At 29.2% G+C, this 15,288-nt stretch overlaps 6 protein-coding genes across 6 annotated transcripts; 4 read left to right on the top strand and 2 right to left on the bottom strand.

Moving 5' to 3' along the window:
- Positions 1–7: 7 nt before the first annotated feature.
- BX663DRAFT_410723 (uroporphyrinogen-III synthase) lies at positions 8–376 on the top strand (the record flags this gene model as incomplete). Its single annotated transcript, XM_051522286.1, has 1 exon — positions 8–376. A coding segment is annotated over one exon (369 nt), but the record flags the coding sequence as incomplete, so codon positions are not given.
- A 1,013-nt stretch (positions 377–1,389) lies between these two features.
- BX663DRAFT_518470 (uncharacterized protein) lies at positions 1,390–4,518 on the top strand. Its single transcript, XM_051528872.1, has 6 exons — positions 1,390–1,664; positions 1,741–1,808; positions 1,880–1,968; positions 2,021–2,119; positions 2,180–2,371; positions 2,447–4,518. The coding sequence occupies exons 1-6, from the start codon at positions 1,450–1,452 to the stop codon at positions 4,205–4,207; spliced, it is 2,424 nt and encodes an 807-aa protein (XP_051380056.1). The 5' UTR covers positions 1,390–1,449; the 3' UTR covers positions 4,208–4,518.
- A 73-nt stretch (positions 4,519–4,591) lies between these two features.
- On the bottom strand, positions 4,592–7,325 carry BX663DRAFT_563280 (kinase-like domain-containing protein). Its single transcript, XM_051532003.1, has 10 exons — positions 7,139–7,325; positions 6,926–7,087; positions 6,779–6,862; positions 6,359–6,691; positions 6,236–6,307; positions 5,804–6,116; positions 5,651–5,714; positions 5,125–5,584; positions 4,805–5,065; positions 4,592–4,725 (listed from the first exon to the last, which is right to left on the bottom strand). Exons 1-10 carry the CDS (start codon positions 7,256–7,258, stop codon positions 4,648–4,650), a joined length of 1,947 nt encoding a protein of 648 aa, XP_051380055.1. The 5' UTR covers positions 7,259–7,325; the 3' UTR covers positions 4,592–4,647.
- Positions 7,326–8,071: 746 nt separating this feature from the next.
- BX663DRAFT_477289 (uncharacterized protein) lies at positions 8,072–10,262 on the top strand (the record flags this gene model as incomplete). The annotated part of the gene is made up of 5 exons (XM_051524281.1): positions 8,072–8,351; positions 8,492–8,567; positions 8,637–8,810; positions 8,871–9,416; positions 9,472–10,262. Exons 1-5 carry the CDS (start codon positions 8,166–8,168, stop codon positions 10,260–10,262), a joined length of 1,773 nt encoding a protein of 590 aa, XP_051380054.1. The 5' UTR covers positions 8,072–8,165.
- A 489-nt stretch (positions 10,263–10,751) lies between these two features.
- BX663DRAFT_518459 (uncharacterized protein) lies at positions 10,752–11,139 on the top strand. Its single transcript, XM_051528871.1, has one exon. The coding sequence runs from the start codon at positions 10,894–10,896 to the stop codon at positions 11,128–11,130; it is 237 nt and encodes a 78-aa protein (XP_051380053.1). The 5' UTR covers positions 10,752–10,893; the 3' UTR covers positions 11,131–11,139.
- BX663DRAFT_518453 (component of IIS longevity pathway SMK-1-domain-containing protein) lies at positions 11,140–14,550 on the bottom strand. Its single transcript, XM_051528870.1, has 13 exons — positions 14,235–14,550; positions 14,077–14,182; positions 13,905–13,986; positions 13,822–13,847; positions 13,622–13,773; positions 13,476–13,572; positions 13,329–13,406; positions 12,572–13,254; positions 12,393–12,510; positions 12,137–12,316; positions 11,905–12,074; positions 11,678–11,835; positions 11,140–11,605 (listed from the first exon to the last, which is right to left on the bottom strand). The coding sequence occupies exons 1-13, from the start codon at positions 14,358–14,360 to the stop codon at positions 11,173–11,175; spliced, it is 2,409 nt and encodes an 802-aa protein (XP_051380052.1). The 5' UTR covers positions 14,361–14,550; the 3' UTR covers positions 11,140–11,172.
- Positions 14,551–15,288: the final 738 nt, after the last annotated feature.

Below are 15,288 nucleotides of genomic sequence, written 5' to 3'. Positions count from 1 at the left end.
GTCAGCCTTATTGTTCTTAGCAGGAGACAAAAGGCGTGATATCATTCCTGAGGCCTTAAATCAAGCAAAATTACCGTTTAGAGAAATTCAAAGCTATTCAACATGTGTACATCCTAATTTGGCACATAGGATGCAAGGATTGGATATGAGAGCAGACTGGGCAGTTTATTTTAGTCCTTCTGGTTTAAAATTTATTCTTTCAACTATTGATCAACAAATAAAGGAGAAGCTTTTTACCGTACGGAATCACCCTAAAATAGCTGTCATAGGTCCTACAACATCAGATTACATAATAAATGAATTAAGTTTTCATGTTAATGTAGTTGCTGATAAGCCTAATGCTGAGCACCTGGTAAATGCTATAATCGCATATGATCAACAACAACAACAACAATAAATAACCACTGAAGCTGTCCATTTCTATTTCAAGCTTTTGTTTGAGCTAAATATATCAAACATAAGTTATTTTTATTATTTACTAATAGTTTAGTGACTATGAATTAGCTTAACTTTGCTGAATAAACCAAAAAGAAAAGAATTCTTAATAGCTTTGTACATCTATTGAAAGACAAAAGTATTGTACAAGCTTACGAAGTAAATATATAAATAAATATATTACACTTCAAGTTCAATCAAATGACATGGAATACATCAAAAAACTCGTTTTAACTTGTCAAGTATTGCTTGTCTAAAGTATAGTCATTCATAGTATGCAAATAGTTTACTGTATTCGTATGTTAATAAACTATACATTTAGTTTTTTATTACTTCCTTTCTTTACCCTTATATTAAAGGATATAAATTCAAAAGAAATAAAGTCTGGTTTTAGATGTTTAAAATAGGAATGGATAGTAGACATGTGAAACTGCTTTTTTTTTTTAAAGGAGAACTTTTAATAGGCGTTAAACTTGCTCTCTTTAATGGGCATACTTTTATTAAAAAAAGAAGATAATAAATCGAAAGTAATGACTGATAAAGTCTTGTTAAGACCACTCATTATTTTTGACTTTTATTGACTCTTATTTTTTTTAAAAAAAAAAAAAAAGGCTTTGGAAACCCTTTTTGAAAAAAGTCAAGCGCTAGCACTATCAAAAGAAAAACAAATAAGATAAAAAGGCAGGCTGTTATGAATTATAGTACAAATTTATATATTCAATTATAGCTCATATATTACTCAATTTATCATTTAATTATAAATAGCATGTAATTTATCTACATTATTGTATTAAACATTTCTATAGTACATACATTATCCATTTACAAGAAGAGGACTACCATTAGATAATTAATTAATTAAAATCTAAGCCCCAGTTTAGCGTGACTGTTTATCAAATATAGATTAGCATTTTTTCGTGCGCGTAGAATTATTACATTTTTCTAAAGAAAAACCCATATATCTATTACCAACTCGGTACAACTAGGTTATATGCAAGTTTAAGCCAATAACTAATGAATACAACTCTCAATACAACCGAAAAAGATAACTCTCAATCAGTTTTTAACTACGCTCAAGCTGCTCAGACAAGCTCTCAAAACGTGGAATCGCAAACATCTAACAACGACAATGGACCTATCAGTGAACTTGAACCTGCTGAAGCCAAGAATGCAACTGTAGAAGCATCTTCTTCCGAAATAGTCTCATCTATAGATGCCCAAGCAAATGAGTATGTAGTTACTTCAAAGCCAATCAGCATCTTTTATAGATCTAATTTGAATAATTTCTTAAAAAAAAATTTTTAGAAGTAATCCTGAACCTTTAACAAGTAACGATTCTGCTAATTTGGTTGAAGAATCTTCCATTGAAACAGGTAAATATACAAGTTTTTATAGTTCTTCAAAAAAAAAATATTTAACTAAATTAATTTTTTTGTCTTTAAAGTGTCAAACCAATCTGATGGTACAGAATCTAATAAAGAATCCCAATCTAAAGTTAATGAATCTGTGCCCTCTATGGATAATGTATCAACCGTAAGTTTAATTTATTGATAAAAGAAAAAATCAGCTGCTAAAATTATTATAGTCTCCTGAACCAAATAATAGCTCCTCTCAAGAAATGCCAGCTGGTTATAAAAATCCTACATCTCCTAATGGTACCGGAAACTGGCAAGGCAACCAATATGTAAGTATTTTTTTAAGAAAAAAAAATACTTAAAAGTCAATATCACTAATACCTATGTAGTATGGGCAGTTCTACGGACGTAATACTTACCCAACATTTGTCCCACAACCTTCTGTCAACAAAGCTATTCCTATTATCAATCCTGACACAAGTGAGGTTATTAATCTTTCAAGCTCTTCTTTAAAGACTGATGAAAATAAAGAGATTAAAGCAGTATCTCCTTCTCGTGCTGTTAAGATCGTGAACCCTCAAGTGAGTTGAAGTTTTTTTTTTTTGTATGTGTATAATGGATAGCGTATTAACCTTAAATTTGTAATGGTGATATAGGAAAAGGAAGAAGTTGAGCAAAACGAAAAAGAAGAAGATAAAAGTAAGGAAAGTGAGAAAACAGTTGAAGAAGGCGAAAATTCTAAAACAATGGAAGAAACGAACGACAAGCCTGAACCTGAAACCGAAGATAGTGAATTTAAAAATGATGATAAATCTAAAGATGAGCCTACTATTGAAGATGAAGAACGTATTGCTGCTATCACTGCTGATAAAATTGCTAGAGGTGTTGCACCTGGTCGTCTTGACATCTCAGCTATTCCTGCACATGTATTCCACGATTCTCCTGTAACTTCGCCTAGTAGTAATACCCCTCCCAAGGTTAAACGTGCTCCTTTACCTGTGATTGAAGATTTTAGTGCTATTCAATATCCCTCTGAGATTATAGCACCAAAAGGAAAAGATCCAGTTTCCGGTAGGATTGTTTATGAGCGTGCCTTCTTGATCCAGTTCCAAAAACTTTGTACCGAGACAGACGAAGACTTATCACAACTCCCATCTGCAACTGAAGAGGCAGGTAGTAATGAAAATAGACGTAGTATGTCTCGTCGTCAAACATCCGAACGCGGTCGTGGACCTCGTACTCCTGGTGGATCAGGAGACAGTATGTCTAGAAACAATTCACGTGATAGTCGTGGGGAAATGGGTAAATTCTCTAGTGGTCGCTCCTTCTCTCATCGTCAAGGTAGTAGTGGACCTAATTCTCCTGGTATGGAGCGTCAAGGATCTCAGGGTGGTAGAAGTAGAAGTAGCCGTGGTGGTAAGAACCGACATAATCCTAAAGAACAGTCTGGTGGTCCTACCATTCCTCCTGAACAAGTTGTACCTTTGGCCAAGAGTGAAAACCGCTGGGTCCCTGCTGTCATTAAAACAGGGGGAGCTGCTTCAACAACATCTGAAGCTATTGTTGCTGAAGTTGAGGCTGAATTAATTCCTCAAGAAATGATTGCTCGTAAGGTGAAGGCCCTTCTTAACAAATTAACTATTGAAAAATTTGATTCTATTTCTGATCAAATCTGGGAATATGCTAAACAATCTGAAAAAGAAGATAATGGACAATCCCTCCGAAACGTCATTCAACTTGTATTTGATAAAGCTTGTGATGAACCTAACTTTGCTAGTATGTGGGCACAACTTTGTAGAAAAATGTATGATGTTATTTCACAAAATACTGAAATTAAGGACGTCAACATTCTTGATAAGAATGGCGAACCTGTTTCCAGTGGTTCTCTTTATCGTAAATACCTCCTAAATCGTTGTCAACAAGAGTTTGAAAAGGGTTGGAAGAGTAACTTACCAAAGATGGACGAAAATTCAGCAAGTGAAATGTTAACTGATGAATACTATGCTGCTGTTAAAGCTAAGCGTCAAGGTCTTGGTCTTGTTCAATTTGTGGGTGAGCTCTATAAACGTCAAATGTTATCTGACCGTGTTATGATTGAATGTTTGATGCGACTCTGTTCTGATCCTCAACAACCCGAAGATGATGAAACAGAGACAATGTGTAAATTGATGACTACTATCGGTCAAACATTTGAAAGTAGTAGCAGAAAGAACAAAGAATGGCTGGATACCTATTTCGAAAGAATGAAAGAAATGTACAAGTCTTCAACTTTAAGTTCAAGAATCAAATTCAAGATTTTGGTAAGTTTATTTATAATTCCCTTACCCTCTCCTTCCCTCTCCCCCCCTTTTTTTTTTACTTCTTTCTTCTTCTTCTTTGATATATATTTATATATATATACTTACAATTGTTATTAGGATGTATTTGATCTTCGTAAGAGTAAATGGACTCTTAAACGTGGTAATCAACCTGCTCCAACTACTCTTGCTGAAATTCATGAACAAGCCAAGAAAGCCAATGAAGAGAAAGAAAGTATGAAGCGTTCAAGTAGTTCCCGTGGAACTGCATCACATCCTGTCTCTCGTCAAGGTTCTTACCGTGGTGGTAGTCGTCCATTATAAATGTAATATATTTTATATAGTAGAAATAAATAATAACAGTACATAAATAGTATTCACAATACACAATCTATTATTACATAATAAATTTTCGAAAGGTTACTACTTTTTTTTTTTAAGTCTAATATTGGAAATGGCAGGATTTGAAAAAAATAATAATAATAATAATAATAATAAATTTATATTTATTTTATAAATCTATTTCCTTTAAATAGTTGTAGAATTATGTATTCAACTTTTTAGATCTTTGTTTTTGTTCTGAATTTCAGTAAAGGCGCCAAAATTTCTAAAGGACCAGCCTTTTTAAGAAACTCATGCTAAAAAAAAAAAGAATGAAAATAAATATAAGCAAAACCAAGAAAAAAAAAAAGAAAGAAAGAATAATAATAAACTTACATTCATTAATTCTAAAGAAGTTGCTCGAGATCTGACATCAACGCAAAGACATACAGCTAAAAAGGATTTCAACTCATTTGATAATCTTTCAGGGTTTTTCAATGTTGGAGTACCATTTGTTGCGATAAGATATAGGGCCTTTAATGGCTCTTCATCAAGATAAGGTGGTTCATTCTCGATCATTTCAATAGCCATAATACCAAGTGACCAAATATCCACTTTAGCACCATATTCTTTTTGCTTTACTACCTCGGGTGCCATCTATGATAATAACGAGTTATTTCAATTGTAGTATATAATTAAGATGGAAACAAACTTACCCAATATGGTGTTCCTACCATAGTTGCACGTTTTCTCTTTTGATCTGTTAATTTTGCACAGAAACCAAAGTCACTAATTTTAACATGTCCCTGAGAATTAAGTAAGATATTATCGGACTTGATATCTCTATGAATAATATTTTGTGAATGTAAATGATGAAGACCTGCAACAGTTTCAAGACATACGGTTGAGATTTGCTGTTCAGTCATTTTACTATTGTTATCAATGACATCTGTTAAAGCGCCACCTTCCATATATTCCATTACTACCCATAAATCAGAGCTTCCAATAAGGAAAGCATCAAGGAAATTAACAATATTGGGATGTTGTGATTCCTTCATCACCAAGATTTCGTTAACAATAAGTTCTTTACGAGGTTGATTTGCCAAATCCATTTGTTTAACTGCCACTTTTGTATTTGTAGCAAGAGAGTTTGCAACATAAACAGAACCAGATGCACTAATTAACGAAAAGGTACATATAAGCATTCAAATCACATATATGAAATTACTTTTTTTTTCGTACCCTTGTCCCACTCTTTTAATTTTTTTATAGCATTCATTAGGATCACCTTTAGAAACAACAGAACCTATATATGCATATACATATATGAAAGGGAGAGGTGAAATCAATATAAATAGATACATATACAAGCAACTATATACGTAGATAACTTACGAAGTTTTTCCATAATTTGAGCTTCAGTCATTGTACTAATTCTTTGTTCAACCTTCTTCTTGGACGATACTTGAGCAGCTGCCTTTTCTCTTTCTCTTTCTTTATATAAGCGCTCTCTTTCTCTTTCACGTTCACTTTCTAATTGCTGTTGTTCTTTTTCTCTGGATACCTGTTGTTGATAATAATCGACACTACTTGTACGAATTGGAACCCTTTCTGAACCCAAAACTTTTTCTAGGTGAATATCTTTAACTAATTTACCAGTGGGAATCGGACTTTCATTTTGATCTCTAGATGGTAAAGCGTAATTACCCTAATAATTTATATTATAATTAGTTATAATTATATTATATTATTATATTATTATATGCAATATAATATAATATAATATAATATAATATAATATAATATAATATAATATAATATACTTACTGGTGAAGCAGGTGTAATCATATTTAATTTATGTGTAGGTCTTGGCAGCGGTGGTAATTGTGTTTGTTGTTCCTAATTGACTATTAGTTTGTATACATTTATTTCTTTACATGGGAAACTTACTTGTATTTTTAATTCAGAAAGGGCTTGAAGTGCAGAAGGGGGAGGAGGAGCAGGTCTAGGAGGTATATTTTTGGAAGGTAATTTTACATTAGGAATGGGTTTCTTTTGACTTGTTTGTTGAAGTGAGTTTTCTTGCATCATCTTTGCCCATCCCAAACCACTCATGCGTTCAACAGCGCCCTGAAGTTGAGATGTACCATATTCTTCTTCTTCACGTTTTGTTTGTTCAGCGTAAAACTCTAGTACATCTAAAACTGCTTGAGGATTCTTTGCTGCATCTTCAGCTGTAATGGCTGAACCTTTTAACAAACGAGTCCATTGATCGGGTAGTCCCTATTTAAAAAAAAAAAAAAAAAAAAAAAAAAAAAAAAAAGTTATTATTTTTTTTCTTTTCTTATTATTGTTGGTAAAATATCTTACTGTGAAAGCGCCTGTAATTGGATCAAAACCAACATGAACATTATGAATGAAATTAGTTGGACTTGAAGTTCCAACAGATGATCTCTATTTTAATGATAGTTATTATTATTTTTAAAATAAAACAGAATAAAAATAAAAAGGACTTACATTGTAAATTTCATCCATCCAACTATAAAGTTCTTCATCACTTTTACAAGCAATATAATATGTTTTGTCTTTTGCAGATATCTCAAAGCAATAAGGTTTAAGGTCTATTCTCGTTACAGAACCAATTTCTTTTAAAAATATTAAGCCAATACATTGTCCAGCCTAAAGAAGTTATGAATATAATAAGTCATGATGAAATTCAAATAAATATACCTCATTACGATGAAAAGTTAAAGATTGATCTCTTAATACACAATATCTTTTAGACCAGATCCAAGCCCTTAAACCTTCTTCTTTCAAAGAGAGATAACCTTCTTTAATAATTTCAGGCATATACAAATATAAGAAAAATAACAATAAGAAAAGAAGAAATTTAGTACCACTTCTGCTTTTAATTCGGAGATGTAGGCACACTAATAAGTTTGATTAATTTCAGATAAAAAAAAAAAACATATACAAATATATACAAATACATATAAATGCATATGTATAAATATATGAATATATAAATGTATAAATGTATAAATGTATAAACGCATATATACATATATCTTCATGATAAGCAGTAACGCCAATAATCTATATTAATATTTGAAGAATGGCTATTTCAACAACATAACTTAAAAAAGCTTAACTTGTGTTTATTATTTTTATACTTGTTTTAGAAATAATTTATCATTCTAAGACTCTCTTTTATTATAAAAGGCTTCTTTAAAGTACATTAGAATCCTCTCGTAGAATCATGTGAAGAGTATAACCAAGTAAAGTAACTTTATCATTGCCTTAAAAATAGTAGTAGTAGTAGTAGTAGTAGTGCATGTATTTAGGAAATCTATTATTATTATATAAAACATAAATTATTTATTAAAGGCCAATTCATAGTGCATTTTATTCATAAGAACCGGGGAAAATACAGCGTTACCAATTTAAGTGGGTTATTAAATTGAAACATATTGTGCTCTTTGTTTACAATAATAATAATAATAACACAAAATATTACGTAATAATAAAAGGACTTTTTTTTTTCTCTCTCTCCCTACTAACCCCTATAATGCGTTTTCATAGCAACAATAGCTGTAATGATAATAAAACGAGGTAAATCTCATTCTTTGTCTTTTATTTTATTTATTTTATCTTTTTTTTTTTATTTGACTTTATTTTCTCTTTTTTTATCTTTTCCTAACACCATATATATCTTCAGCACCTTTTTATATATTGATATATTCGTATATAGAATACTATGTTGGCTTTGCCTTTAAAACACAGTCATCCTATACAAACATCAGGAGATAATATAGTTGGTATATGGAGGCCATCATTCGTTAAAGTAGATCAACAACTATATGCATTTGGTGGTGGTGGTGGTAATGTTACTGATGATTTACATTGCCTTGATTTAATAACTATGCGTTGGAAAAGTATTCAGGTTCGTCCTATTATAATAAATAATACAATATATACATGTATACATATTTGTATATGTTTATATATATACGTGTGTATGTCCTTCTATTATAAAGTATTTATTTCTTTTTCTTTTTTTTTTTTTTGTTGGTATATTTTTAGAATGTAATAGGTACACCACCTTCTTCAAGATATGGACATACTATGACTAGATGGAAAAATACTATGATTGTATTTGGTATGTTTAAAAATTACCAAAAATAGATAATTATAACATTCCTAAAAAAAAAAAAAAAAAAAAAAATAGGTGGCTGTAATGAAAACCAAGACTATTGTGGAGATGTCTATATTTTTGATATCAAGACATCAGCATGGTATCAGCCTACAATTAAGAATAGTATTACAGCACGTTATTTACATAGTGCCATAGTCTATAAAGATAAATTAATTATATATGGTGGATTTGCTAGAAGCTCAGAATGTAACAAGTATTTAATGCCAGTGATAATAGTATTCATATTAATATGAATAGATAATATAGGCACTTATGTATTAGATGACATTTGTATACTTGATTTAAATGAAATGATTTGGACAAAATACAATCATATGCCGCCTAGATATAATCATTCAGCTACACTTATTGGACATAAAATGTATATATTTGCAGGGAAAGACGAGCAAGGTAGCACTGTGTCTGATCTGTTTATGGTCAATCTTTCGAAACTACCTTTTACGCCTCATTTAGTTCTTAGCAGTAATAGTAATCAAGGTATGGTGCTTTTAAAGAGTCAACATTTTTGTGATACAATATGTGGAAAGCTATTTGTATTTGGAAGATTTGTAAATGGTCAACATGATAGTGAGTCTATTCATAGTCTTTGGTCTTTAGATTTAGATGCTTTAGAATGGGAAAAACAGGATTGTGATCGACATTTTGAAGTAGGGAATTGGAATTATTTTGGAATATTTAATAAAGAAGAAGAATCTGAAGTAAATAGTCATCATTTATTATTTCTTGGTAATATGGATCCTTATAGAGCTTATGGATATGATCATTTTAGGCAAGTAGAAAGAAAGAGAACGAGTTTGATTATCTTTCTTTTCTTTAGCTCACTCATTTTTTTTTTTTGGTTATAGAGATGCTTTTATTATTCATAGTGAATCCTTAGGTTTTTATGATATACCTGACTCAAAATTATCAGTAGAATTTATGCAATTATTGAATACACCTGAATTATCTGATTTTTCTATTTTTGCTGCTAATGGAGAAAAGATACATGTTCATCAAGTCATCTTATTAACTCGTTGGCCGCACTTTAAGAATATTCATAAGTCTGGTATGCTAGAAGCTATTGAACAAAAGATGACCATTCCTGAACCTGTTGAAGTAGTGATGGCCTTTTTAAAATTTTTATATAGTGATCGATTAGACGAATCTGAAACTTGTGAGATTATTTGTGAATTGCTTGTGTTAGCCAACTTGTATTGTTTACAAAAATTAAAAAAGTTATGTTGTGAAAGACTTTATAGATGCTATTTAACTATTGAAAATTGTGGTTTGATTTTTGAAAAAGCAATCTTGGCTGAAGAAATAGGATTAAAAATGCTTGTTCTCAACTTTATGTTTCAAAATTATGGCTTTATATTAAAATCAAACATGTTGATGGATTTGCCAGCTTCCATTAGAAAAGAATTTTTAGATGCGGTACCTAATGAAGCAGTATTAGAAATAGGCAAAACAAGATTCATGACACCTTCTCTTCAATGTATTGTTACCTATAATCAAGATGGTACTGGTTATCATCAAAATAATATCGATCCTCAACAACGTAGTACACAAATAGCTACTATTATTAATAATAATGAATTTATACCACTTAATACGACAATAGCATTACCCTCTACTAATTCTGACATGACCGTTAATTGAATTATTATTTATAATAAAAAAGTAAACATGAGTTATAAGAAATACCACAACTTGACATTTCCTTAAAAGAAAAGATAAAGTTGAGAAATTTTTATTTTTTTAATTTTTTTTTTCAACTGAATTTGAACATAGACAGTGGCATCTACCTTTCTTTATTTTTATTCCATAGTTGATGAACGATTAGTTTCAAAAAGATGAAAGAATTCAACAAAACTTTATGTCAATGTTATGGCTTTGTTTATATAAAGTCATAAATAATAAAGTCTAGTTGATAAATAGTGTATTTACAAAAAAGAAAAAATAATAGACGAAAATAGAATGAAAATAAAAATAAAAATAATCATTATTGGTCCCAAACTTAAAAGATAAAAATAGACTTTTTTGTTCCGTGTGTGTGTGTGTGTGTGTGTGTGTGTCTGTTTGTTTGTATAAAAGGGCTTTATAAAAAGGATCCCTTTTCCCTATATTTTCCTTACAAACAATGCCTTTTACTACTACTACTACTACTACTACTACTAAAACTGTACGCTTTAATCTACAAGATACAATCATTTTAACTTATAGCGCTGATGAATATGATAGATCCTATTACTACACATCATCAATAATAAATGATCAACCCTCCTCTACTATGACTGCTGCTACTATACCTCATCATAAACAAGTGTCACAACAACAAGTCACAATAACAAGACCTTTAATAAAGCCACTTGATTTATCTATTATAAAGCCATCCAGGAGACCAAAATTAACTATTAATACTCATTCATTAACACCCTTATTTTTCACTCAATTATCTACTCACTATACATGTAAAAATGAAGAAGAGGAGGAGAATGGGTTTTTAATTCCTGTTATGTCTTATTAATAAAGTAGTGTATATATTTCATTATTATTTATTTATAATACATTATGAACGCGTTCTTTTAATATTCGCAGTTTTGATTACAATCTTTTTTGCAAGAGTTAATGGTTTACGTTTAGTTAACAAATCATCTTCATCTTCTTCTAATACTTTTCTTGACTTAAAAGGCGGTGGTAAAGATTTAGTACTATTCGATTCTTCCTTTTCCTCTTCTTCATTATCATCAACGGCTTTACGTTTTAGTGATCTTGATTCTTCTTTATCTTCTATTATTGCTTCATCATCGTCGTCGTCGTCGTCATCGTCATCATCATAGTTTACTAATGGAGTTATTGGTAAGTGAGTTTCTTTAGATGTTTGTGGCGTTAGTGAATCAGTTTCTTCCTTTTCTTCATCTGATGTATTAAAATATTCTTCTTCGCCGTCATCAACAGTGGATGATGACCAGCCATCATGATTTATATTTTTATCTGATTTACTATTAAATAGTGGAGTAATGTTAATATAGAATGAATTTTTTTTTATTTTATTTTATTTTTTTTTTTTTTACCTTGATAAATCATCATTTTCATTATTTAATTCTTCCTGAGCTTTTAAATTATGCTCATATTTTAATCGCAATTGTTTACAAGTTGAAATATATGTAATTGTGTCCAGCACTGAGCCAAATTTAGTGATTAAATGATCCACAAGCACTTTGATATTTTCCTATTCAAATATGAATAACGATATAAAATTCAGCTTGATTTTTTTTTCTTTTTTTTTTTCTTTTTTTACCTTTCTAATATATTCTAACAATTCAAGACATGCTGAATTTAGTAAACAATCTCGTCCATTTGTATCTAAAAATATACGAATTGTTGGTTCAAATACTTTGTTTTTTAAAAGACACTGGATATAAAATTCATCTGATATTGAGATACAAATACGAATAAATCGTAAAGCGCCTAATAATAAAATAATGAATAAAAAATACTACTGCTAATAATAATAATGAATGATTGCTTACATAATTTAATATATGTATATTTTGATCTGTATAATTGTAAAACTTTTTTTACTGTATCTGAATTTAACATTACATATTTACTACGGTATCCATGATTTCTGACCATAAAATTTATAAATTCACAAATGTAAAGACATAATTGTGCCTGATCCGATGTTAATTCTAAAGGTTCAACAGGTCCTACATTACAAAAAAAAAAAACACATTTATATACATATCAGTGTCCGTGTATTTTATAAATATATAACTAAATTACCTTTCAAATACATGTCTTTTATTTCTAAATCTTTAATAGGTTTTAAGAATGCATCCATGTATTTCTCATAAAATAAATCTAAAAATTCATCTATTTCAGATGACTTTTTTCCATGTAGCTAATGGTATATTTAAGTATATTTATGTTTGTAATTCTATTCATCTTATCATTCAACTTACATCATTAATAGGTGGTGAATTACTATGATTATTATTATTATTATTTGAATCTAATAAATGTCTCAAGATTTCAAAATACTGTATCTTCAATTCATGATTGGCATCTGCAGCACATTGTTCCACAATGATTTGAATTAATAGTGGCTTGTCTCTCTTTTGCATTGTCTGTGTTAATAAATGGCTACGAACTGTACTAACATCAAGTTCAGTAAATGATTGAAGTAAATTAACAGCGGTAGTACGAATAGTTTTATCAGAATGAACAAGTGAGTAGCACATAATGTCGAGTAATCCATAAGTTGATAACGATCTAAATAAATGGAGTCGAATAGATGCCTGCATTTGCTTTGCAAGTTGACATAGTTGATGAATGAATTGTATTACGTCATCTCGTTTATCTTCCTCGTATTGAAATAATTCATTTAATAAAGTATGATTGTTTTGTATGTGATTTACGATTTCAACATGATTTTGAAATATAATATTATTTAACAAACTAATTAATGAATCGTCTATTTCTTTTGTATTTTGTAATAGGATTGTTTGAAGATATTCCAATCGAAACGTTTGATTTATCTTTCTTTTGATTGATTTATCGTTAAATTCTACAATCTGCTTAATGTTACCTTTCGTTCTTAGGAATTCTCTATGCTTTGCTTTTAAATCAGGAGTATTTGGATTATCTATTTAAACATGTATGTATATATTTAATGATTAGCTATCTACATACATGTATTTTTTTTTTGTTTTGTTTTACATTCTAATATTCCCATAAAGTTAAATACATGTTCATCAGTAACAAGTTGTTCAATAATTCCATGATCAGTTAGCATTACTTTTTAATAGCAACATATATAAAAAAAAAAACTTTAATACAAGTACACACATGTATAAATAAACTTACATATTTTCAATATAATATCATACAAAAGATGTAAATCTGCAATGTCTTCCAAATCTTCGCAAGTTTCAAATAGGTTTAATAATTTTTGAATATAATTCTATTTATACAAATAAGTTTCAAGTAAAATGAGTGTCATGATTCTTTACCTCAATTGAAATGAATGTAGCAATTTTATCCTTTTCAAATAGAGAATAGGCTGAAGATAAGACTTTTAAAATTTCTTTCAAATTAGACATTTCAGGTTCAGGCAATGTTGTATTCTCTGGTGAATCAGTTGGAGAAAGGCCGCCATTATTATCTAAATAGAATTAAGTAAACAATACGCTACCCCTGGTAAATATATTACCTTCTTGTTTCTTATTTATATTTTGCCTACAGAAAAAAAAATATTGATAAGCTTTTAAGATGGACAATATTCCTTATTTTTACCAAATCTCTTCACAGCTATGATAATCTTGAAAACTTAAAGCTAGATCGCGATTATCATCTTCAGTCCAAACAATTAATGTATCTTTTTTTTTGTTTTTTTTTTTTTTTTTTTTTTTTTTGTTTAATGAAAACAAGATTAATTTGAAATCTAGACAAACTTTATATAGTATACCTTGTTGTCTTTGATATAAGCGACGCTTAAATACATTAGAAGCCAATATAATTTTATCATCATTTTCAGAACGAACAATGATTTGATCTGGTTTTCCTTCAGACCCCTATTAGATGAAATTAATAAAATCTACTATTTAGTAGACGCGTTATAATTACCAACTGATAGGAACAGAAACCTGTCCCTTTATCTTCCCAAACTGTATCCATGTTGAGCTGGTAAATCTTGACACGATGAGCTATCGACGTAAGTTCTTGATCTGAAATCAAAGTTTCTTCTGTCATCTTGTGTATAAAAATAAGATAAAAATTAAAAAGGAGAATGAGATTATAAAATAGGATTGTTAAAAAATAAAATAGAGAAACACAAAAAAAGGAGTTCAGAAATATATACTTCTTTTAATAAAGAATAAATAATTCAAATATGTGTTTGCTATTTGGATATAAAAATCTATAAATATTAATTTAAAAAAAAAAAAAAAAAAAAAAAAAAAAAAAGTTTTAACAGCAGCAATTTATGAATTTTGTTGGTTATGATTGGATAGGTTCTCATGACGTTTACTTTTTTCTTTTAGCGAAAAATTCAACTTTTTGATGCAAATTGTAAGTAAAAAGATACAAAAATAGTTATTTACAGACACTAAATGGAAAGTAGAGTATGATATTAGATTCGCTTATAATATTTATAGCAACCATTTTAAGAAAAAAAAAAATAAAAATAAAAATAAAAAAAAATGGAGTATATAATATTAAAATATTCATATTATGCTTTTAAAGTGGGGAAATTGTGTTCTTGCCTACTTAATAAATTATGTCATTCAGTAGATATCTTATAATTAACTAGTTGTAACTTTATATCAATAAGAATAGAATTACACAGAGTTTTGTGATTTTAAATTTTAAAGTTATAGCTTTTAAAAGCTTACTCTTTTTCATAATTAATTCTAGATATGCTATATCAGTATTGTTTTTTAATTATTATTACTTTTTTGTATATATAATTTCATAGCATTTCTATTCTTTTACTTAAATATTATAAATGGAATAAAGGCCCTCTTAACAAATTGTAGTATATTCAGATCATAATAATTACATCAAATTTGGCTCTGTGTATAAAGTATATTCCATAAATCAATATGTTTATACAATTGCATTGCTTGATTTATTGTTTAAAAGAAGTGGTATATTTTTATTCAGTATATGATAGAAGATA

Source organism: Cokeromyces recurvatus, assembly GCF_025118155.1.
Source record: "Cokeromyces recurvatus strain NRRL 2243 chromosome Unknown BX663scaffold_25, whole genome shotgun sequence".
Taxonomy (NCBI): Eukaryota; Fungi; Mucoromycota; class Mucoromycetes; order Mucorales; family Mucoraceae; genus Cokeromyces; species Cokeromyces recurvatus.
This window is presented reverse-complemented; position numbering and strand designations above follow the sequence as displayed.